Source organism: Saimiri boliviensis, chromosome 8 (genome assembly GCF_048565385.1).
Source record: "Saimiri boliviensis isolate mSaiBol1 chromosome 8, mSaiBol1.pri, whole genome shotgun sequence".
Taxonomy (NCBI): domain Eukaryota; kingdom Metazoa; phylum Chordata; class Mammalia; order Primates; family Cebidae; genus Saimiri; species Saimiri boliviensis.
The window spans coordinates 52,471,486-52,495,316 of NC_133456.1; the positions used below are offsets into that span (position 1 = coordinate 52,471,486).

Consider the following 23,831-nt stretch of genomic DNA (forward strand, 5'->3'; position numbering starts at 1 on the left):
TGTGCTGTGCTAACTGCTCCATGAAAACAATATGGGCCAGATACAGATCCTTCCTCAAGGGGCTCCCTCCATGTCTGTGCTCTTCCTTATGCTGGCCACCCTGCCACACTGTAAAATTCCTCATTCTCCACTAGCCCGCTGTCCCCTCTCCTTCCCCATGCTCTCTCCCCAGGCACGTTTGCCGCCTCTTTTCCTGACCCGTGGTCCATCCTGCTGCTGCTCTATGAAAAGGCTTTGAAAGACAGGGTGCCCCTGCGTCTGCGCTGGAATGCACGCACTTCAGCAGGCTCTCTTTCTTCACCTTTGCCTTTGTCAGTCTGCCCTCGTTTTCTCTCCTGGCTATATCTCCGCCCAAAATGTGGCCAGGAATCGGGAGAAGAGCCCCTAGTGATGCCTAAATGGCAGCCCTCCAAACAGCTACAAGAGCTGTTAGAGAGTCCCCACACATGAACTGCACGTGGCACTACTCTTCTTCCCGTCGTTTCCCTCTCCCACAGCAGGAAGGACAGGGAGGCGCCAGTGAGGTGCGCTGCACAGAGAATTGCCAAAAGCAGGACACGGGCTGTGAGAGGTGATGATCCTCCCAGAAAGGAGAGGGAAAAAAAAAAAAAAAAAAAAAAAAAAAAAAAAAAAAAAAAACATTGCAAGGCAGACCCAAGTATTTAATTTTTCAGTAAAGCTGGTTTAAATTTTGAGTAGGTGATACTTGACATGATTCAAAATCACAAAGTGTAAACTTCTGTGCACCCCTAGATTATGGTCCCATCACTCACCCGGCCGCTCCCTTCCTCCTCACAAATAGGTAGCCCTTACTGCAAGTTTGTTGTCTATTCTTCTAGAGATTGTTATGTATATATAAGCAAATCCCCTTGTACACACTGAAATACTGCATACGCAATCATGTGCCTTGCTGTTCTCACATCACGCAAGTTTTCCCTGTGCCTGTATAATTTCCTCATTCATTTATACAGAAGCATGATATTCCTTTGTATAGAAGTTTCACGATTTAGTTAGTTAACCGGTGCCTTGTGGCTGTCATTTTGATTGTTCTCCATCTTTTGTTATTACAAACAGTTGTGTGATGAATAAGGTGATGTGTCATTTTGCAAGTGGGATAAGCATGTCTGTAGGGAAGTTTTCAGAGGAAACCGTATTAGCTGTATCACAGGGTACATCGTATTGTGTATGCATGGTGCCAGATTGCCCTCCGTGATGGGGTACCGAGGTGGGTTTCTCTTGGAAGTATGCGAGCATGCCTGTTCCCTACAGCCAGTCCAAGCACGCTGTGTTGTCAAACTTTGGCCTTTTTACTAACATCATAGGTGAAAAAGAAGGGGTGTCTCGGTGTGGTTTTAATGTGTTGTCTCTTATTATAAGCGGGATTGAAACATTTGTTTTTCTGTAAACTGTTTATATCTCTTGCTTATTTTTTCTTTGAGTTATTGGTGTTTTTCTAATGAGAGAGATGTCCCTTGGTAGCAATATGGGTTGCAAATTTCTTTTCCCAATATGTAGTTTGCCTCTTAACTGTATTTATTGTTCTTCTTTGATGTTTATGTAATGAGATTTAATCTGTATTTTCTGCTTCATTTTCTCGATTTTGAGTTTTCTTTTAAAAGTCTCCCCATTTTGAGATTATTCTTTTTAAAATGACTTTTATGGTTTCAAATTTTAATAGTAAATTCAGTTGGAATTTAACCTGGTTAATAGTGTGAAGTCTGAATCAACTTTTTTTTCCCCAGATGGTCTCAAGTATTTTTTTTAAAATTCCACAATCTGGGGCTTAGTGAAGATGCATATAATACCTTCTTAGATTCTTAAAATATCACTCACAGCAAAATACAGTCAATCAGTATATTAACAAAATACGGAGCTGCCAAAAGGCTTTTACCCAGACATTTTCGATTATAAATACTGAAAAATATGTGCAGTAAATAAAATGTGAATTTCATTTCTTACCTCCTCCCCAAAATGAATTGGACTATCACATCACCATTAACCTTCCCTTATCGGTGGGGGGTTTGTGTCATTGCCTTAAAACTGTGGCAAATGAGGTGGAGAGTCCCTCAAGCCTCAGTCCAGATGTTTAAAACATTCCAGTCTAGGGTCTGAAGGATAATACAGCCTCCTTAAAGCCCCTGACCTCAAGCCTTCTTTTCTAGGTAACAGCTGGAAGCCTTAGGAAGTACTGTCCGGGGCTCACTTTCTGAACACCAGCTATAATATAAGAACTGTCACGGTCTTGTCAAAATGTGGTTTATGAAGAGACCTTTTGTCTCTTATCTCCTGGAAAGTATTACCAGTACTTTAGTCAGGCCTAGGTGTCTGCAAGGATTTCTTGGCAGACCTAATGCCTAGCGAGAGGATATAGTTTTGAGACCACTTTTGTGCCTGTAATTTGATCGTTTTTCTCCCACCTTCCTAAAGATGTTAATTGCAGGCAATTTGAATTATCCAATAAAATTCTCACTATGGGAATCAGATTTTTGTCACTTCCAACTGTACCAAAAGTTGACTAGGCCATCTCTCCTATTCATGTGAGATCCAAAATATTTTTGAAACATTCTCTCCTCATTTTAGTATGTTTCCTCTTTCACACCCCATCCATCTCTTGGAAGGTTTTGTTCTCTTTTCTCTTCCCTTATTCCCCTTCTCTCTCCTCGTATCTGATAAGCCCTGCTTATCTAAGGTATGACAACCATATGGCCTGGGACTTCCATAGCCCTCATGTGAAACTTGTCATTTGATCATCCCCAAAAGCACATTGACATTTGTCAAATTTCACGCCCCCTTTTATGATTTGGAAAATATGGCCACCAGAAACATATTTTGGTTTGAGTTTTTCTTTTTAGAAGATCCCTTGCAGAAAAGCTACTACAAGTGTAAACTGAGTTTTATAAACTGAATCACTTAACATGCCGTAAAGGAAACTTAACAGCAAGTGAGTTGTTGTATATGAAAAATCTCAACTTAGAACTTACATTGGGCTCCTTTCCAAGTGGAATCCCAGAGTTATTTCAGACACTCCTCTTTGAGGAAAAGCCCAACAACGCCTACAGCCTTTTTCTTTTATTGTTGTATTTGTCACTTAAATTTCTTGAAACATTTTGCCCTAATAAATCAATCCATGCCTTTTATTTATTTTTTTTTTAAGTTTTTTTGTTGTTTGGTTTGGTTTCTCATTCCTGCCATTTAAAGACAGCTCTCAATCATCTCCTTTGAAGGCATGTGAACATTTTCAGCTTTCTATTTGTAAGTGGCGGTTATTCATGCAGGGTTTACTACAACAGATCCATTTACAAAAGTAAATATTAATGTGATTTCTCGTCTTGACAGCATGAAAATAAATGGGATTATTAGCGGGTATGCCACTGGAAATTTAAATGACGGCAGTGTGTAAATCAGTTAAGATTACATAATTAATATTCAGCAGCAGCTCAGCTAACTGCCCGCTCTGGTCTGCAATTAGAATTTTGAGCTACACACTGCTAATAAATTCTTTGTCACCCTGATGTGGTTGTAGAACCATTGAGTTTAATTTGAAGACAGTGACTTGGTTTCTAATTCCTCTGTATCAGCATTAGGTTAGTCCATGACTCCGGGTTGTCAGAGGAGTCTGGAGGCCGTGTTGTGGTCCCCCACCCTGCCCGCGCCCAGCAGTCATCATGTTGTTGAGGGCAGTGTGGTAGCAAGCTGAGGACCCTGGATGAGAACGGTGTGAGATCCCAAGCCTGTAAAAGTGGGCGTAGACCCCAGAAACCCCTTTTTCCTGTAAGCAGGTTTGGATATCTGCCTTTTAAGGAATGTGTGTGTTTTAAGTACAACAGCATTGTGTGGAATGCCAGACATTTCTAATGTTCAGTCTTTCTGCACTCAAGTTCAGCACTTTGCGTCTGAAAAATATTGGTCACTAAATTATTTCCAGGTGCTTGTCAGAGGGGCAGAAAGAGATATAAGAAAACTGTTAGCTTGTATCAGAGGTTATCTAAACGGGTACCCAGAAAAACAGAAGCCACAGAAGAAAAAGGCCTTTATGTAGAAATTTGGTCATTCTGGGTGTTCTTCCTTAAGAAGGTATCAAATTCCTGGGTGGAGATGGGGGGTCAGAAGTCTAGAGGGTTTTTTGTTTGTTTTGGTTATTTTGCTACATTTTTGTTTGGATAGTAAGTCTCTATAACTGGAATTTTATTAATTCTTATAAAGGACTGTCAGAGCAGCTGGGTGTGTGTGTGTTTCATTAGTCAAGAAGGCCAATTAAACATACTGGAGCCTGTCATGTGCTGGCACTGTGTATTTTTCAGCAGGGAGCTCAGGGACTTGACGTTGACAGCTGATACTGGTCGATGTATTCCACATCCTAACTGAAAGATGGACCCCGCACGTGTGTGTACCTTGCTTTCCCAAGAGTAGACTTTATTTTTAAAAACGTCCTTATCCTTAAAATATCTCCCTTATTTGAGTGATATTATCCCTAAAATAACCTTGTGTTATTTAGAAATTTCAATCCAAGAGAAAATATTCCTAATCATAAGCTTTATGTGTCCCATGTGGACTTTTAAGAAGCCATGCATACTTGCACACTCCTACCATCAGGCCTTCAGACACTCCGCAGATCTGGACCACAAGTGTGGGCTGTGGGCTTAAGACCCAGAAAGCTGCTAACCAGAATTCATACAGATTTGATCAGCTTCTGGGAGGATATCACACATTACCTTCTGGACTTTCAATCAGACCTTTCTTAGAAATCTTTTAAAGATATATGGGCCCATGTTTGGTTTTCTAAAAAGGGATGAATGATTGGAGAGTAAAGATAGGAAGCTGGCTTCCACTCTGCTACTTAGAACTTTCTATAGAAATGTACATAGATCTGGCCGGGTGCGGTGGCTCAAGCCTGTAATCCCAGCACTTTGGGAGGCCGAGGCGGGTGGATCACGAGGTCAAGAGATCAAGACCATCCTGGTCAACATGGTGAAACCCCGTCTCTACTAAAAATACAAAAAATTAGCTGGGCATTGTGGCACGTGCCTGTAATCCCAGCTACTCGGGAGGCTGAGGCAGGAGAATTGCCTGAACCCAGGAGGCGGAGGTTGCAATGAGCCAAGATCGTGCCATTGCACTCCAGCCTGGGTAACAAGAGCAAAAACTCCGTCTCAAAAAAAAAAAAAAGAAATGTACATAGATCTAATATGTTAATCATCTTTGGTCAAGCACCAGAAGCACCTGGGTAGCATTTAGGGCTATGCTGTAAGAAAAATGCATTCTTTGAGCAGGGACTCTCCTTTGGTTTGGCAAAATGCTTACTCTGTGAGAGGCTTATGACAAATGGGACCAAGTTAGGGACCAGCAGAGTCACCTCTCCCGTTTCACTTTCATTCTGTCTTACACACTAAGTTTGAATTGAGGAAATACCTCATGCAAATGGAGCTTTCTTGGACTCTTCTGGGAGCATTCAGTGAATATTTCACTTAAGTCCCTCTATCTTGGGTACCTTGTGGATGAGTGGGCTTTAGGAAGCCATCTAAGACAGTGATTTTCCAGTTTGTTCAAGTGGCAGGAAATTTGGAATTCAGGATGTCAAAACATCATTTTTATTATTGAAGTAAATACTTCAATACCTTCGTAGAAACTGAAATTAATTTTCCTACCATACAAGACTAGCAGTCCACAAGGGTGGACTCTCAGGAACCATTTTCCCTTTCTCACACTGGTTCATAACTGGACACAGTGCATACCAGAGTCCTCAGAGGGAGCACAATACACAGAGCTGTGCCCCACCCTGCACCTGCTCTGTTAGAATCACCAGGAATGGGGCTTACCCTGCCTGGATATTCTAAAAGCTCCCTAAGCCAAAGAGCTATGCAGCGCTTGTTAATAACCACCGCTTGACTGACACTTTACTGATAAGAGAGAGACTGAGAGACTGACTGACTGTTCAGGACCCTCCAAAATTAAGGCATACCTAAATCAGAGAACTTAAGTGTCAGAAAGATATGTGCTGCAAATGTATAATAGGGGAAAGTAGAAGATAATTAATTTGGGTCACTATTAGGCCTGTCAGGGTCAGTGAAAATAATGTTAACTGGCCTGAGTTTCTTAAAGGGGACAGACAGTGCCCAGGAGTGGGGAAGGGGATGGGAAGTAAAAAGAAAGGGTGGCCAGGTACAGCGGCTCACACCTGTAATCCCAGCACTTTTAGGGCCAAGGCAGGCAGATCTCGAGGTCAGGAGTTCGAGACCGGTCTGGCCAGCATGGTGAAACCCTATCTCTACTAAAAATATAAAAATTGTCTGGGGTTGTTAGCACAGGCCTGTAGTCCCAGCTACTCAGGAGGCTGAGGCAGGAGAGTCACTTGAAGCCGGGTGGTGGAGGTTGCAGTGAGCTGAGGTCATGCCACTGCACTCTAGCTTGACGACAGAGGAAGACTCCATCTAGAAAAAAAAAAAAGAAAAGAAAAAAGGGCAGAGGTGGAAACATGAAATATATGGTAGGGAATCATTGGATTATATTTTGTAGTTAAATTTGTAAATATGTTTTTTCATTACAAACATCTATTTCATTGTTTACATATACAAACGTTCACTGTAAAGAAATTATAATTTTAGACAGTGGCTCTTGGTGATCCTAGAAATCCGATTCATTCAGGCAGGGTCTGTAAGGGTAAGTTAGCTGAAAGAGAATTAGACCTAGGTAGAAAATTGAAATAGCACCCTCAGTGACACACTTAAGCACTTTGAGAAATTCTATCTCCATTCCCCCGAGCTCAAAATGAGAGACAATAGCGCCTCCTTAAGCAGATCACAGTTCAGAAGTTTAGAGGTATTAAAACTTGTGCTTTCCTTTCCTTTTCTCCAAAATCCTTGCTTTCGCTTTTTTATTCCTGGATATCTCTGAAGGTCAAGAAGCATAATTTCTCATGGGAGTTCCCTGAAATGAGGAAGTTAAAATACAATGGCATGTGATATGAAGCTGCTTTTCTTAGATATTAAACACAATGTAGAATTTGTACATGCAAAGGGATCTTAATATTGGTAAGGATCATGAAAACTTGACAGTAGCCTCACCACCTTCATCAGTCCCTGACCCAGAGTAGACCTCCCAATAGACAGTTAGTAAATGAATAAGTTAAATACCAATATTATAATGCCTCCATGAAATGGAAGATTAAGCAAACATTAATAAAGAGGATGCCCGTCTATATTTGTTATCAAGGAGAGATACATATAGAATGATCTCATTTCATTCAAAAAAAATACCCACCCCCCATGTAGTCCCTGCTACTCAAGAAGCTGAGGCACCAGAGTCGTGAGAATCACTCAAACCTGGGAGGCGGAGGCTGCAGTGAGCCGAGATCGTGCCACTGCACTCCAGCCTGAGCGACAGAGTAAGACTCAAGATAAAATACACCCCCTGCCTGCCAAAAAAAAAAAAAAAGGAAAATAGCTCATCTGTCTATATTTGGGTGAGATTATAACAACAGTCCACAGATTGATCTCCTTGTCCCATTCCTGCTGCCCTCTAATCCCTGCACCATGTAGTAGCCAAAATGAGCTTTTTGAAAGCAGCAAATCAGATGGTGCCTCTCCATGGATTAAAGCCCTTCATTGGCTTTCCCCTGCTCTTAGACACCAGTGAAGGTTCTTTGTGGTCTGCTGCATCCTGCATGATCTGGCCCTGGCCCACCTCTCCAACCTTGCTTTCCGCAGCCTTTCCCTTACCTCTGGCTTCCTTCCAGTTCCTAAAATGTGCCAAGCTCTCTATGCTCTAAGGTTCTTCGGCTAGCTGCTTGATCTGCCCAAAATGGTCTTCCTCTGGAACTTCACAGGGTTACTCCCCCTTAATCAGGCCTCAGTGCAAATGCTACCTCCTCAGTGAAGTCCCTTCCTTCAGCCTACTTCAGTTATCACTACATCATTGTCTTATTTTCTTCATTGCTTTCAACTATTTGAAGCTATTTGTTTGCTTGTTGCAGATTTTCCCTATGAAGACTTAAGTATAGGAGGGCAGGTGCCTTATGTGTCTTGTTTATCATTATGCTCCCAGCCCCTCACTGCAGGTGATCAAGGAATAGTCAATAAATGAGGCAAAGTGTAAAGCGATAGACCAAAAATATTAATAATAGTGATCATCACTGGGAGAAAGATTTTCGGTGATTTTAACTTTTTCTTTTTGTTCATTTGTATTTCCTAATTTTTCTGCAAAGATCATCTGTTGCTTATATAATTTATCCATTACTCCAGTGTTTAGCCGGGCTTACAGAAGTAGTTGTATGGATGGCAGACATCAGCAGAGAATGCATTGTCTGCATACTTGATGCTGTGCATTGGGTGCTGAATAAACATTTGCCGAATCCATTGAAATCTTTATTCTGCGGGAAGACACTCCCTGCAAAGTTGTGTAGTTAGTTGCCCACCCATGTATTTGTGTGGGAGGCAAGGGCGTGACGTGCAGCAAGGTACAGATGCAGAGCTTTGTCTCCAGAGTTTCTGATCCTTATCCCCAGTCGTGTGCTTTTCTCTGGCAATCACAGTTATTTTGCTCCAGGGAAAATCCATTATAAACAGCAGCACATGGGGCACTAGAGTGTGGTTTGCTTCAGTACACACTGCTTTTTTCAAAGATAATGTGGAGCCTGTAGTTCCACATGGAACTGAGAGACCGGCTGAACTGTCTGCCTGCCTGTCTTGTAGGGAAAAAAAAAAAATCTGCAATATCGTATCTATATCCTTTCCAAGTCACTTTAACAGTAACTTGGTCAGTAACAATTCTGTTTAATAGTTTTATATATTTTAGAAGTCTAATAGCCGTAATAATTACAGTCTTAAAATCAAAGTTATTTCTTGCATGCATTTGTTTTTTTTTTTTTTTTTTTTTTTCATTTTGTTAAAGACTAACCCAGTAAATTGTATCCCATTCATCTCGGTGACTTAGAGTACTTCTTTGGGCTATTAAGTAATTGAATAGCTGTCCTCTAACTCAACAAAAGCAGAGTTTCCTTAGCTATGATACTGGGTGGCTTAGGCTTTGATTCATTTGTGAAGTCCATAACCTATGTTTTAATTTTAATGTTACATTCTGGAAATTTGTGCAAATTGGGGAAGGCGGGTGAGGAGAGGAAGGAATCCAAGAGTAGAAAACATTAATTTAGAGAGAGAAGGGAGTTATCTCAAACATCAGAATGTTTTTTCACATAGATTTCCATTGTTTTACATTCAGAAGATTTGGTTAGCACCAGAGCCCTATATTATGTGCATTTCCTATCTATGTAGCTTAAGTCTAACTCATGTTCTTCACAAATTTAGGTAAAGACAGCTAAGTGAAGAGTGATGAAAACTTGTTTTATTATTTATATTACAAATGCTGAATTTAGCAATTCATAGGGAAAAAAAAACTCACTCATTTTTTCCTTCAGTCCTCTGTAAGAGTAGTCCCGGAAGGCATGTGCCAAGAGCTGTAGTAATTGATGTTCAAAATCTTCTAATGGTTTGGAGCAGCAGTCTAGACTGATTCTAGAGCACTATCCAAATGGACAACTAGTTAGAGCTACTTTCCATCTGAAAATAGGCACTGCTTAAAGAACAGCACTTCATACTATGACATGTGATCATTTTGGATTGCATGTGGTTATAGCCTATATAAAAGCTGAGATGGAAACATCTATCTAACTCTGAGGTGTTTTCACTCTCACAGAGATTTTTTTACAGTTTCTTGATTTTTCTCTAACCGTTCCATCCCTAACCCCTCCTTTGGCCTCATAGAAACATGGTACACCCAATGGAATCATCCTAGAATATTTTGGATGAGATGAGCAAAGACAACTGTGAAGAAAAGTGGACTTACTCTGGTAGTTGGAATATGGTCCCCAGAAAAAGCAAAGCTGTAATGTGTGTAAATGTTGTTTGGTGTGAGACGCCAGAGGAAGAGGACAGATCCCAGTGACACAGCACCAGAAGGATGCCGCCTGCTTGGCTAAAAGACCCAGCAGTAGGGCCAGCTATTGTAAAGCCCCTCCGCCAAATGAACAGGGACCCTTCTCTGGTCACAATAGCCATTCACGCTGAGCAGCTTCATTAAATATTCAGCCTGTGCTTCCGGCAGCTCATTAGGGCCGCAATGAGCAGTGACGTGGATGCAGGAAAGCTGAGGGCTAGCCAGCATCGGAGGCAGAGTCTGAGTGAGCTGCTGATGGCTTTTCTCTTCACTGCCTGTCCTATCATGACCAGTGTATGCTCTCTGCTTTGCGTGAAATACAGGTAACAAAACCAAGCAGATGACACTTAAGGGCTTCAAGACCTTGTCTCAGATGTTGTCTGACAAGGGCCTCTGATTCTGAGTGCTTGCCTTCCTGAAGCCCTCTGACCTCTTTAAAGAGCTGTCTAAGGCTTTGGGGGCCTTTGCTAACCATGAACAATGTGGTGCTATTATGTACTTGGGCTGTTTGATGACAGTGTTGGAAGGGGATACAAGGTGTGGTTTTGAACTTGGTACTGTGGGTTTAGAATAGCAAATTATTTCTCTGCAACATATCAAATTTAGAACTATTGTGGCGAGAATCCTAGCAGTCTGTGTGGCAGGTTTACTCTCTACCATGGTTTTACATATTTGAGTGGTTAAACACTAAGCCTCTCCCTTTCAACTATCAGGTTGGATGTGGTGATGATTAAAAAAAAGAAAAAAAGGAAATTCTTTAGCAATTTGAGGCCCCTCCAATAGGCTGAATGTTGTCCTTGTATCTTGCTACTTTTACATGAGTTTGCTGTGTGATCTTTAAGCTGGGAAGATCTGTAAACGAAGATTTAAAAGATGAGGAACTCAGACAAAGTGTATTCTATTGTTGACATGTTTTTCTCCTTTCTACACAGAAAATGTTTTCAGACTGCTCATTTCTATGTGGAAGACAGCAATTCACCTCGAGTGGTCCCTAATGAAAGTATTCCTATTATTCCTATTCCAGGTAAGTAAGACACTCTTTTATTTCCAACGAGCTAATTGTTTTTCTCTTTTATTCTCAGTTTTATGTGCTAAAACAACAAAATATTATTTTATACCCTTTTAAAGCTTGCCCTAAGATATCGTTAACTAGGAGTGATTGAATGAATACTCCTTTACATATCTGCAAAGTAATCAAACTCTCTTGAGAGGAACAAATAACTGAGGTAATGTAATATGCAGTCACAGAGAGGGAAGGGAAGTACAGTAGAAAAAAGGGAAAACCATAACAAAACATTCTTAGTATCTATTGGGATTAAATTTTATTTGCATGGGCAATTTGTGCTTAGATTTTAAAATCACAATTTCTGACGCGTTTTTTTAAAGGTGATATTTTTCTAAGATTCTTTCCTCTGAAAACCACGTATCTTAATGTTGAAAGGTCTGGTCCTTAGGATGGTTGTGTGGCAATATTAGGGATGCATTACTGGTCTGGTGGATTATTTCACTTGTCCTTTGGTAAAAGGATAAAATGCTTGGTTAGTATTGGGGTAGGGACTGGAGGAATGTACACTATAGTGAATCCTAGCAAACGCCATAGAGATTTCAAAGTTCAGCAGTGGGTTCGCTGTCATCGGATGTGGGATTTGACAGTCTCACCCACCATTTTTATTTGGCACCCCTTCTTGTTTGCCAGGTTTTAACTTTCTGTGTCCGGGTTTCATTATGTGCTTCCAAATACGTATCTTCAGATATTTTAGATACATCTATCCTCTCGATATTACTATTTTGCCAACGGAAACATCACTTTGATTATAATGCCACCCCTCCTCCACACCTGAAGCTCCCTCATCCTGCTGATCTGCCCTATTCTTCCCAGTGCTTTCCACCAACTAATGTGCTATATATTTTACTTTGTTGTTTCCTCTCTTCCCGCTACGATGAGAGCTTTCTAAGGGCAAGTGCTCAGTGCTAAAATAATTTCTGGCACATAGTAGGTATTCTTTAGGTACTTAAATGAATGAATGTTATAAAAATGTCTTTAAAGTTCTTGAAAGCTCTCGGCTGTGACACTCAGAGGTACAGTCATTCTTTGGGCATCATGGAGAATTGCTTCTGTTGTTTGCAGATTGTCACTAGGTGTGGTTACGGTTGTGGACCTAACTGCCCTTTTATGTGTTAGTGTATTGCTAAGTCATCAGCTATTACTGGGATTGTCCATGTTTTGTACATTCTAGTCAGCTTTTCTCACTAAAACTTGTCACACAGAAACAAGAAGATTAACATAGAAGTCTCTGATTAAGTTCCTGTTGGATCATTTTGTGGCTGCTAAATTAATTCCCATACAGACGGTTTAAGTTTTGTGTCACTGTACGTTCTCCACTAACCTTACCGCTTTATCCTTGCTGAAGGAAACTGCTTTTCTTTTGAGAGTAGAGAAAGCAGACAGGGATCATCAGTCTTCATCACCATGAGAGAAGAAGCTTCACTGAATCTACTGGATTTGTACTGTGGTGTGCATATAAAGTTTCCTCTTGCACTACCTACAATGTGCGTTGACCACTGGAAAATTCCTGGCAGTTTTTCTCCCCTCTGACCTGATTGTCTGACAGACTCAGTTGTTCGGTAGCTGTGTAAATGAAATCCATGTTTAAAGAGTTAAATGGTGAAATACCGGGCTGTTTTCCCTTTTCTTTTTTACTACTGGATTAGGAATCAGAATACCTAGGTCCACCCTGAAATCTTTGGTCAGTGCCTTAACCTCTCTGAGCCTTAGTTTCCAGAATCTGTAAAGTAAATAGGATGCCTATTCTCCTTGCCTTTTGAGGTAACTGTTAAGACCCCAGTAGATGCTATGTGTAAAAGCACTTTGGAAACCATACATTAAGCCAGAAGTGTAAGCTGTTGCAACTTTCGTCTCAGATCACGGTGGTGTTAATCCCGGAAGTCATGGAGAGAGAGCATTTGCATGACTCTTATGTTAAAACTGTGTTTCCAGAATACTGAACTATGTCTACTGGGTGTGCCCTACCTTGCATCGCTCTTCTTTGATGTAGGTTTTAGAACTTTTAATTCACTAGGATCCTCTGAATATGTCTCGTCACACCTTTGAGTAGGTGTCTTAGACCAGAAATTGCTTTTGAATGTTTTCTGCCTCATTTCCAGTTACCTATTTAATTAAGAAAGTAAATACTCAAAACCCAGAGGCATGTCTTCAATGTGTGTTTTTCCTTTTTAAATATGAGTTTCTTGGAATTCATACTCACTCACTAGTAATATGACTATATAGAAAGACGATTCCTTCACATTTTCCACTGACTGAGAAGCCCATGTATTCAGTCGTATACCTCACTTGGCATAGGCGAGGCATTCTTGACAAGCTGTAACATGTTTATAAAAATGAATTATTATAAATGTAAGGCAGTGTGATGTTACAGGGCTTACCTAACGAAATGACGAGTGAGGCTAATCTGCTTTCTCAGGTCTTCATAGCTAACATAGCCTTCCTAGGAGCATGCCTAAACAAACGAACTTACTTCACCCTTAACTGAGAGTTACCCTAAATGACCTTTTTTTAAAAACCTTCCACTTGATCACAATCTTGTATATTTGGTAACTAAAATCCCACAGTACTATTTAATAGTTACCTTTGGAAAATATTGTAATTCACAAAGCACGTGAAACAATTCAATTGTTCTATTATTTAGGATTTCTTCTAGTTACAGCAGTACATCTGTGTGTCTCATGTAAGAAAAACAATTTTTAACAAACTTGTGAGTTCTCTTCACTTTACCAAAGCTTTTACCACAACTTTTCTTTAATGGAGACCTCCATGGAATAATTTTAAATGATTTCTCTTAGAAATGACCTAATTGTTATTCTTTCTAAAAATAGGAGATTTATAGAGCTCCTGTGAAGCATTTATTCTACCCATTCAGTCTCAGTTATATTTTATCCTTGCTCAAAACCTAAATAACAAGAGTACTGGGTGCCAAATTTACCAAATTATTTTACCACTTGGCGCTCTTCACTCTCTAGACAATGGATATAATCAGTAAACTGAATCATTATACTGGCTAAAAATATGTGCAACAGGGTAAAGTTGAAAATTCAAGTACCAAGCTGTTGTAAAAACAGAGCTCCAGTGTCATCACTGTGGAATACACAATCCACTGTGTTCCTAGAACTTATTTTACAGTTAGCCTCTTAAAAAATCATTATCTAGTAATTATTGAGCATTTATCAACAAAGTATATTATGTTTATTTTCACTACAGTCCTATCGAGACAGGTACAGTTGATACCCCCATTTTCTGGACGAAGAAACTGAGGTTTGGAGACATGTATTTAATTTGCGCAGGGTTACAGAACTAAACAGTGGCACTAACACGAATTCTCTGTGTGACTTCAAAGCACAGATGCTTAGAAATGGCTCTGCCACCTCTTGGCATACGACTGTGACAGTTTTGGTATCTCAGGACTCAGAGTCTTCATTTGGGTATTGCTTCATTAAATCAAGGCATCTTCGAATACATGGGAATATTCTCTTTAGTTTTTGCTGACTTCTTGATCGGTAACTTCTCTCACAAACACTGACCATTTGCTTTTCCATGAAATTCTCTTTAATCCTCCTGGAGGGCATAATTCTTGGGTTGACATTTTCCCTATATTAAAAAATCTCCCCTCATCTCTGTTCTCGACTTATTTTTATTCTTCCTTCCTGAAAGACTCAACTCAGCAAGATACCCATTCCCTGCACAAAAACAGGTCTATGTGATTGAAATGATTTAGAAAACAAGTCACAGCCATGTTGAACAAATTTAGACACTGACTTAGCAACTTTGGATGATTCTGCTGTGGTTAAAATTCATAAACAAATAGCTTGTATCTTTAAATCCCAAAGCATCCGTGGAATCAGTAAGTTATACTGACTTTTGGAAACTATTATAAAATAGGCAAATGATTAAGGAAAGCTTTGCTAACCCTGTGATACTCATCCCTTTGAGATGGCAGTTTATAGGAGTTTTTGAAGAATTTTGAATGATCAATTTTACTAATTCTAACATGAATTTAGGATCTTCAGTGTGTTCTTCTGGTTTAGTATAGCAAAGACAGCTTTCAAGAATGAAGACTTTTTTTTTTTTTTCCTCCTGGCCTCACCTAACACTTATGCAAAATGTAGAAATGCTAGACAGAGACCGTGAATATATATGGTGGCTGAGGCCAGTTAGCCACGTTAGGAAAAAAAAAAATCACAATGCAAGAGTATTTATCCAGCTTGAAAGAAGTGCTTTTGAGGTTGGCTTCCAGGATTCCAGTCACTATAAAGGTAGTATCAATTCTTTTATCAGATAGATTTTGAATTTTGGTGCCTGTTCCATGCATGACCTATGTGAAAAGCAGGAGCAGGAGAGATAAACTATGACTTCTGTGGGAGAATGAAAGGGGCTTTGACTCAATATATTTCACTAAGGGTTTTTCAAAAGAAAATGTTCCCTGGTTACTGGTTTCCCATTGTTTCGGTGTGAGGATAAAGCATCATTGAATGCAGTAACCCAGCTGTCAATCCCCTCATATGCTTTCCATCTTCTAAAATACTGGTCACAAATCTCTTTAAGATCCATAATATTCTTAACATTGACAAGTACTTTTAAAAGTCTAGTGACTCAAGAATACGCTTTTGAAAAACTTGAATAATATTTCAGTTATTAATGAAGCATTCACTACATTGTTATTCTTTTAGACTTTCATTATATATAAACTTCTGAAAATCAGAACTTAGCTCATGAAATTAACCTGTTATAGAGTGTATTGAAAGGGCGTTCCTAAATATGTGCACTGTCAGACACAAATGTCCTTCCAAATGTTTTCTCTGGAAATTAGAAAATCTAACTTTCTAATAAGAGCGTTACAAAACAAAATGTTGCTGCTAACCAGTAGCTTAGAAATTTAGAAATGATTCATGCCTTTCCAGCAGTTAAAATACATCTTAATAATTTGAAGGTCACTGGCTTCAGCAGGGTGCCAGAATATAAAGGGGTTTTAAACATGCAGTTTAAAACCCTTGGGATTAAACCAACCTTGTTGGCATATTTTATTTATACAGAGATTATCTCCAAAGGAGATTCATTGGTCTTTTGACTATAATGAAGCCCTTTCTTTATTGACTTCATTGTGTCATAAATGAAAAGAGATTTCTTTTTATGGCAGGAAATAAAATGTTCCAACCTCCACAACACTCCATGCATCCTAAGAGTGTGATTTAGACAAAAATCTATTTGTTGTGACCTAACTCAGGAAATCTTGATAATGTCCTTTTATTTCATATTTGCTTTATCTTCCGAAGTTGACACAAAGGTATTACCAAACACCGTGAGAGACCTGAACTTGGCCTCTGAGAGACTGCAAGGGCAGACAGGAGGGGCAGGGGACTGAATTCCTGAAAATGTGGTCTATCCGCTAGAGGTGTGGTTAACAGTACCTGATAACAGGCCAGTTGTTGGTGCGGGGTGGAGGGAAGTGGGGGTGTGGGGGATAAGGTCTGAGCTGCAGTGATTTGAGCCAAGTACTGTGCTAGGGCTCTGTATGTTTTCTCTGCCCATGGAGATTTGGTTGGAATTTGGGACAGGGTTGAGAGATCTGCTAAGGGTTAAATGAACTTCACAGGGATTGTTCATAGAGTGGGTGACTTAAGGACCTCTGGAATCTTAATGGTATTTATATAAATACCCACACACTTCCAGAGGAAGCAAGAAGGGATATTTTATTAAATAGACTTTAAACCAATCAACCACAGCAGCTAAGCATCTTGGCAGGAAGGTAAATACTCTAACACTTCATCCACCTGGCATCGTCAAGGTGACCAGTCTACCAGTGTAAATTTTCCAGGTAACTGAAGCTTACCCTCAAAGCCAAATTAGTTCAACCATTTTGGAAGACAGTGTGGTGATTCCTCAAGGATCTAGAAATAGAAATACCATTTGACCCAGCAATCCCATTTCTGGGTATATACCCAAAGGATTATAAATCAATCTGTTACAGAAACACATGCGCATTATGTTCATTTCGGCACTGTTTATTATAGCAAAGACTTGGAACCAACCCAAATGCCCATCAAAGATAGATGGGATAAAGAAAATGTGGCACATATACACCATGGAATACTATATAGCCACGAAAAAGGATGAGTTCATGTCCTTTGCAGGGACATGGATGAAGCTGGAAACCATCATTCTCAGCAAACTGACACAAGAACAGAAAACCAAACACCACATGTTCTCACTCATGAGTGGGTGTTGAACAATGAGAACACATACAAAGAGGGAGGGGAACAGCACACACTGGGGTCTGTTGGGGGATGGGGGACTAGAGGAGGGATAGCAGGGGGTGGGGACATTGGGGAGGGATAACATTGGGAGAAATATCTAATGTAGGTGACGGGGGGCGGGGATAGAGGCAGCAAACCACAATGGCATGTGTGTACCTATGTAACAAAATCCTGCAAGATCTGCACATGTACCCCAGAACTTAAAGTACAATTTTTAAAAAATTAAAGTTTTTTTTTAATGTAAGCTCTAGGGAGGTAATCTAATAAGGAAGAACCCAGGCTTTGGAGTCAGCCTGGGCCTAATACTTGATAATGACAAGCTCCTTGGTCTCTTTTTGCCAGCTTCCTCACCTAGAGAATCGGAGTAATCACAGCCCCTAGAATATAAAGTTGTGCATGTAAAGCAAGTAGCACCTAACAATAAATCATAGATATGAAATGTTTACTAAATGCCAGGCACTCTTATAAGTACTTGCGTTATCTTGTATACTTTTCATAACACTTGATGACTTAGGTACTGTTATTCCCATTTTACAGATGAGGAAAGGGAATCAGAGAAGTGGAGTCAGGCAGTCTGGCTCTGGCTTTTCCACTCATACCACTGCCTCTGGTTTCCTGATACACAGGAAGCATCTCATTACTGGTGGCTGATAAGAATCACAGATACTCAGTTTTACTGAGTTATAAGCTAATGGCCTTACCAGGAGCAGTATATTCAGACTGGGCCCTCTGTGCAGCTCTTCCCTGTGGTGTATGTTCAGGGATAGCATTGGCTACCTATTTTTCCTTTCTAATATCAACTAAAAAACTGTAGGCAAGAAAGCTAACAGTTTATCTTTTATTTATTGGTTATTCCTTAAGATTAAGAGAAAGCAAATTTAGCATTGAGTAGGTTAGAGGCCTAACGTATTGGCGATTTCCCTCTAACAAACAGTTCTGAAGATAGAAGTACAGCAGATACGTAACTGTAGATTTTGGAAACAGCTTTATGTTCAAATGCCTTGTTCTTTATTTCCGACAGTGTTGCATTTGAGGTCAGGATTATCTCAGCTTTGGTGTTTTCTTCTTAGTAGAAGTTACTGTCATCAGTTCACCCTCTTCTGAAGCTCTGCTTTTGGTACCTACAAACCTAATTTCAAACTTCATCAAAAGTGGTACATAAGGAGGTTTTGATGTGGATTAAACAAAGTAAAAGGCCAGTTATGTACGTAGTTTAATTCTAACCATAAAAAGCTAAAATCTGGGAACTTAAGGGTACATAATATTATGACAATAAGCCACCTCTTCAGGTACTGATGCTCTTTGTCAGTCATTTTTTAACTGGGTGATTTAGTGATAGTGGTCCCACTTTTGCCTAGTTTAAAACCTTTGGTATCTGAAAACTTTGTAAGTACAGTGGCTGAATACAGTGGCTCATGCCTATAATCTCAGTGCTTTAGGAGGTAGAAGGAAGAGAATTGCTCAAGCCCAAGAGTTTGAGACTAGCCTGGGCAACATGGGAAAACCCCATTTCTACAAAAAATGTAAGCCAGGTGTGGTAGCATGGGCCTGTAGTCCCAGCTGCTCAGGAGGCTGAGGTGGAAGGATTTCTTGAGGCTAAGAGTTCAAGACCAACCTGGGCAACACAGAGAGACCCCATTCTTTAAATTAGCCAGGCATAGTGGCATGGAACTTATACCTAGCTACTTAGGAGGCTGGGTTGGGAGGATTGCTTGAGTTTAGTAATTTGAGGCTGCAGAGAGCTACGATTGAGCCACTGCACTCCAACTAACCTGGGTGACAGAGTGAGACCATGTCTCAAAAAAAAAAAAAAAAAATTAGCACAAAATTATCAAGTGATACTTACCAGATTAACCAAGATACTAAGAATTTAAAAGTTTAATTTCTTGTTATTCCTTGAAATTACAGTGCTTTGAGAATGAAGATAAACAGTATATCAAAGTACACAGGAATGAATATAGTCTTTGGGTTCAACAGACCTGGGTTCAAACCTCAGCTCTGCCACTGAACTGTGTCTTTTTGGACAAGTTACCTCAGTTTCCTTATGTGTACTGTGAGAATAGCCATGTTCCCTTCATCTGCTTTTTACAGAGATAAATGTGTGAAAAACTTTTAGCATAGTGCCTGGTAACCAGTAAGGGCTTAATAAATGGTGGTTTTCCTCTCACTCTACCAACTTTATCATTTTCTTGATTTTGTTATACCATAATAATCTCCCATTTAATCTGTAGTCAGTGAAAACCTCTTCACTTTGTTTCCAGCCCTTTTTCATTTATGCTTCTCCTCCCACCACTACCACATCAGTGACATTTATGCTCACCTGAGTCATCAAACCCATCCATTTAATGGCACTTGCTTCTTTACCACATGCTTACACTGCTCTTATTCTCCCTTGTGTTCATCTCTTCACCAACACAAATGTCCTTGAGCAGAGACTATCTCCCTAATATCTGGCTGAGAACTAGGGTGGTGAGAAAAGGCTCCATCCGGGGGTTTCCCATTCTGAGTCATAGCACTTTTTAATCTAGGGTCTGCAGCCAGCTTTTTCTGCCATTCTTAACTTTTTTCAGCTGCAAGATAGGTATGAAAAGAGTACCCATTTCTTGGAGTACATGTTAATACATGTAAATTACCCAGAAAGTGCCTGCCCTGGTTAGTGCTGCTAATATTCTCTGCAATCATCAAGGAAACTCAGACATTTAGGTGGAGAAAACATGTTTTGGATGAATGTCTTCTTAAAACACACAGGGCCTTTTCAGATAAAAAACTGAGTAGATCAGGCCTCTGATGCTGTCCTAACTGCTTGGCCTTTTACTAGTTAACATTGATTTTATAATCATCTGGCTCATGTTGAGAGAATGTTAATAGAAAAATTATGAGAAGAGAGTGATTAGAATAATTAGTCATAGCCTTATATTTCATCTCAGTATAAAGAAAAAAGATTTATGACTTCTCAGTTATTTATTTTGATTGCCAGAGCAAATGCTGTATTATCTGGATAGCTGACAGTGGTCAGTACAGCATGCATCTGTATGTGTATCCGCCTGTCTGGTACTTTGTGACGTTATTGGTGGTGCCTGGAAACCCAGAGGGTGTGCTTAGGCTTCCTTGGATAAAGATGCAAATTGGAGAGACTCGTGAGTCATATATGATTATCATACTGAGCTCTGCTGGATTTTTGCTGCTTTTAGCAGTAGTGGTAGCAGTCATACTGATTTCTGGGCACGTGTGTGTGACATTAGCTTGGATATTATAGGGGAGCACTTTGCAAGAAAAAAAACAATAAGCCTTGCAAGAAAAAAACAATAAGCCATTAACCTGAAGGCATTTCTTTCCATGATTTGAGCGGGGGCTATGGCCGTTAAAATGCTGTGGTTTTTACCTTACAGAGTAAAACAGCTCTAAAGCTGACATGATTTTTCTTAATTTGAACTACAGTCCATGTTCTTAATCTTAATCAATTACTATGCTAAACACTGTAAGTTCTTGGGAATCTGAAATTCTAAACTATCATATAAATGTTGCCTTCAACCTATGACTCTACTAAATATGTCACACTGCCCTGGAAAACAGTGTTGTATCTGTCATTACTAAGTAATGAAAGTGCTGTAGTCTATATACGAAAGAGATTCTGTGGTAAGGTTGTGTCCCGTCTCACCCATTTTACCCCTTGTTTGAATGAGTTTATTCTTGGGCTAATCCTTTAGAGACTCTCTAGCTTTGTACATAGTAACCCTTTTCTCAACTTGAGATCATTTTCATTGCCACTGATCATGACTGTAGAATTTGCTTACTTCTAAACATTTTAAGTGAAGTGATCAGATAATTTTGGAAATTTTTCTTGAACTGTGCATTCTGCTAAATATTCTGGAGAAACATTTTGGCTCTGCTTACTCTGTTAATGCTGGTTACATCATGGGAGCTATAGATTTCTTGGGCATGCAGAATGATTGCATATTCATGAACATCTTCAATTCTGAAATATTTGTAAATAACTTGGCAATTTTTTTTCATAAGGTTGCCTATTAAAATGATTAGGACTTTAATTGTTCACACAGAAAGAATTTGTGCTTACAGAACACCACCTATTTGATAAGTAATATTTCTATGCTAAGCAACTTGGATTATGAACATACAAGTCACCTTCCTTAAACAAAGTATAAGAGATGCTATTTTCCACTTAAGAATGATTCAAGTTTGAAAATGTCAATAGATGCAAAAAGCCACCCTAGAGCTTTGCTCTCTCAAAAGAAAGAAGAGAAGGAATGACATAGTCAATGTTAACTGTCACCAGATGAAGAGAAATCAGATTGTCAGGCCTGGATCTATAAAATTCTTGCCAAAGTAGGACCTCATTTACACATACAGATCTTCATACCCTTTGCTAAGAAAAGCATCTGTGGCAGTTTAGATGTTTGTGCGTTTGCCAAAGATCTTTCACTCTGAATAAAGTAAATGTCATGTCTGTTGTTTATCTCAAATTCAGCAGAGTATTTTTAAAAGGAAATATTTGTGGGGGAGGGTCGAGGGAGAAGGGAAGAAGCAGGTTGGGGAGCTCCAGTTAGTTGGGTGTGGCTATTTTACAGCAGTACTCAAGTATCAGGATAAATAGGCTTAAAACATACTTTGGGCTTATGAACTGAAAGTCTCCTTTTGAAGTGACAACAAGAAATAAATTGGAATGTGGAGTCTTCCTGAATCTATACCTAGTCTGTCAACACCAAAAAAATCCAGTTAATTCAGTCAAACTGATTATTTGGCATCATGTAGACACAGCTGTCTTGAGCTAAAATTTTGAACACTTAAAGATAGATGGCATTGTACCCAGAGCCAGCTGGTACAATGGCATCTATCTATAATTGTGTATAAAGGATTGCTTAAGATTTAAAAGATTGGAAATAGAACTTAATTGCTCGAAATTCAAGCTGGACTCCATTGAACAGCAATTTAAAAACAAAAACAAAAACAAAATCCCCGGTGTGTGTGATAAAATTTCTTGGCAAATGGGTTCCCTTGATAAATTCACACTTTTAGTTCCTAAGAGTATGCTCTGGTAATTTAACTATGTAAATTGCTTGAATATAAAAAGTAAAGGGAATTCTCTATGTACCTTTTTTTAAAAAAAAACTGTATTTAACCTAGCTTGTAGGCATTAAAGTCATAATGAGATCCTAATGTAAAATAAATCCTGAGACTTTTCTTCAGGACATCTATTTTGGGTGATATTATTTTGCTCTTTGCCAAAATCAAGTATTTGTCTTAAGTATGCTTTATCAGTGTGATTTGTTTTATGCAAGAATTCTTTATAACTCTGAATATTATTGTATTCCCCCAGATGACATGGAAGCCATTCCTGTCAAACAGTTTGTCAAACACATCGGTGAGCTCTATTCTAATAACCAGCATGGGTTCTCTGAGGATTTTGAGGTATGTTTCAAAGCTGGAAGTTAACTTCCAGAAACTTAACTCGTACTTTGTGCAGATTTTTGGAAACTTGAACTGAATTCATTCCAAGCATAACAAAACAATTAACTGTGGAAAGGGGAGTTTTTCATCTATAATTTTAATAGGCATTCTTTTCCCAATAAAATTTAGGTGAAAGGGGAGTTGATTGTACCTGTCTTGAACCTGTAGTTCTATAAAAGAACAGACTTAGTGATAGAAAAGAAGCAAACTTGTAGGGATTGTTTTTCGGGTTCTTGCTTCGTCTAACTGGGAACAACAATTATAATACAAAGCTCCCTAATTCTGTGTCTTTTCTGCAATGCACATGGTGTAGTGAAGATAGCAGGTCTGGTGTCTGAAAAATGATGCTAGTTTCATCAGTAGTGAGCTTCATAATCCTCAGGCCAATCACCTCATTTAGGGTCCCCAGGTTTCCCATTTTAAAAAATGGCACCAATGTCACCTACGTTGTAAAGTTGTTGGAGAAGATAAATGATTAACATTTTTAAACACGCTGAGTTTATTGTTAAGAGCCATGCAAAGGTTGACTGTTGTTGTTTTCATGATTATTAATCCTTGGAGAGAAGACTTGGGTTAAGACAGCCTTCTGATTTTAAGAACTGGTGTGTAGGAAACAAGGTAGAGAGAGGCATGCACCACCCTGCCAACTCTGGGTTCCGTGCCAGTTCAGCAGTGACAGGGTGTCAATGAGGAGCTATTAAACAGACTGCCCTTTTCTTCACTGAGGCGCTTAACTAAGGCACATCTCTGGCAGCAAGAGTTGTGTCGAGGAGGCCAAGTTTTCATGGCAGCTCAGCTGTCTCCTAGCTTTATGGGTAAGTCAGTTCCTTTTTCTGTCTCATTTCTACTTTAAAATAGAAATGATGATGACGACGATGCTGCTAACCTGGCCATCTCTTTCAACAAAATTGGTTAGGGGCAAAATGAAGTAATGGAAGGTAAGCACTTTAAGATCATCTAGGAGTCTTACAGCTGTAAGGTGCAGTTACCTTGAATGAACAATGAGAAATAAAAACAGAACAAAAAGCCCATCTATGCACATTTGGAATCCCCAAAGGCTATCATGAAGGCAATTATATTGATGACTTGTTTTAAATTAAGTCTTTCTCTTA

At 39.5% G+C, this 23,831-nt stretch overlaps 1 protein-coding gene across 3 annotated transcripts in view; it reads left to right on the forward strand.

Moving 5' to 3' along the window:
- PTPRG (protein tyrosine phosphatase receptor type G) overlaps positions 1–23,831 on the forward strand; it is a 777,462-nt gene that overhangs the window by 711,192 nt on the left and 42,439 nt on the right. For all 3 annotated transcript variants that reach the window (XM_039477294.2, XM_039477296.2, XM_039477295.2), the window contains 2 exons: positions 10,860–10,951; positions 22,589–22,680. In XM_039477294.2, coding sequence (XP_039333228.1) covers positions 10,860–10,951; positions 22,589–22,680 — 184 coding nt within the window. The remainder of the gene's footprint in view (positions 1–10,859; positions 10,952–22,588; positions 22,681–23,831) is intronic.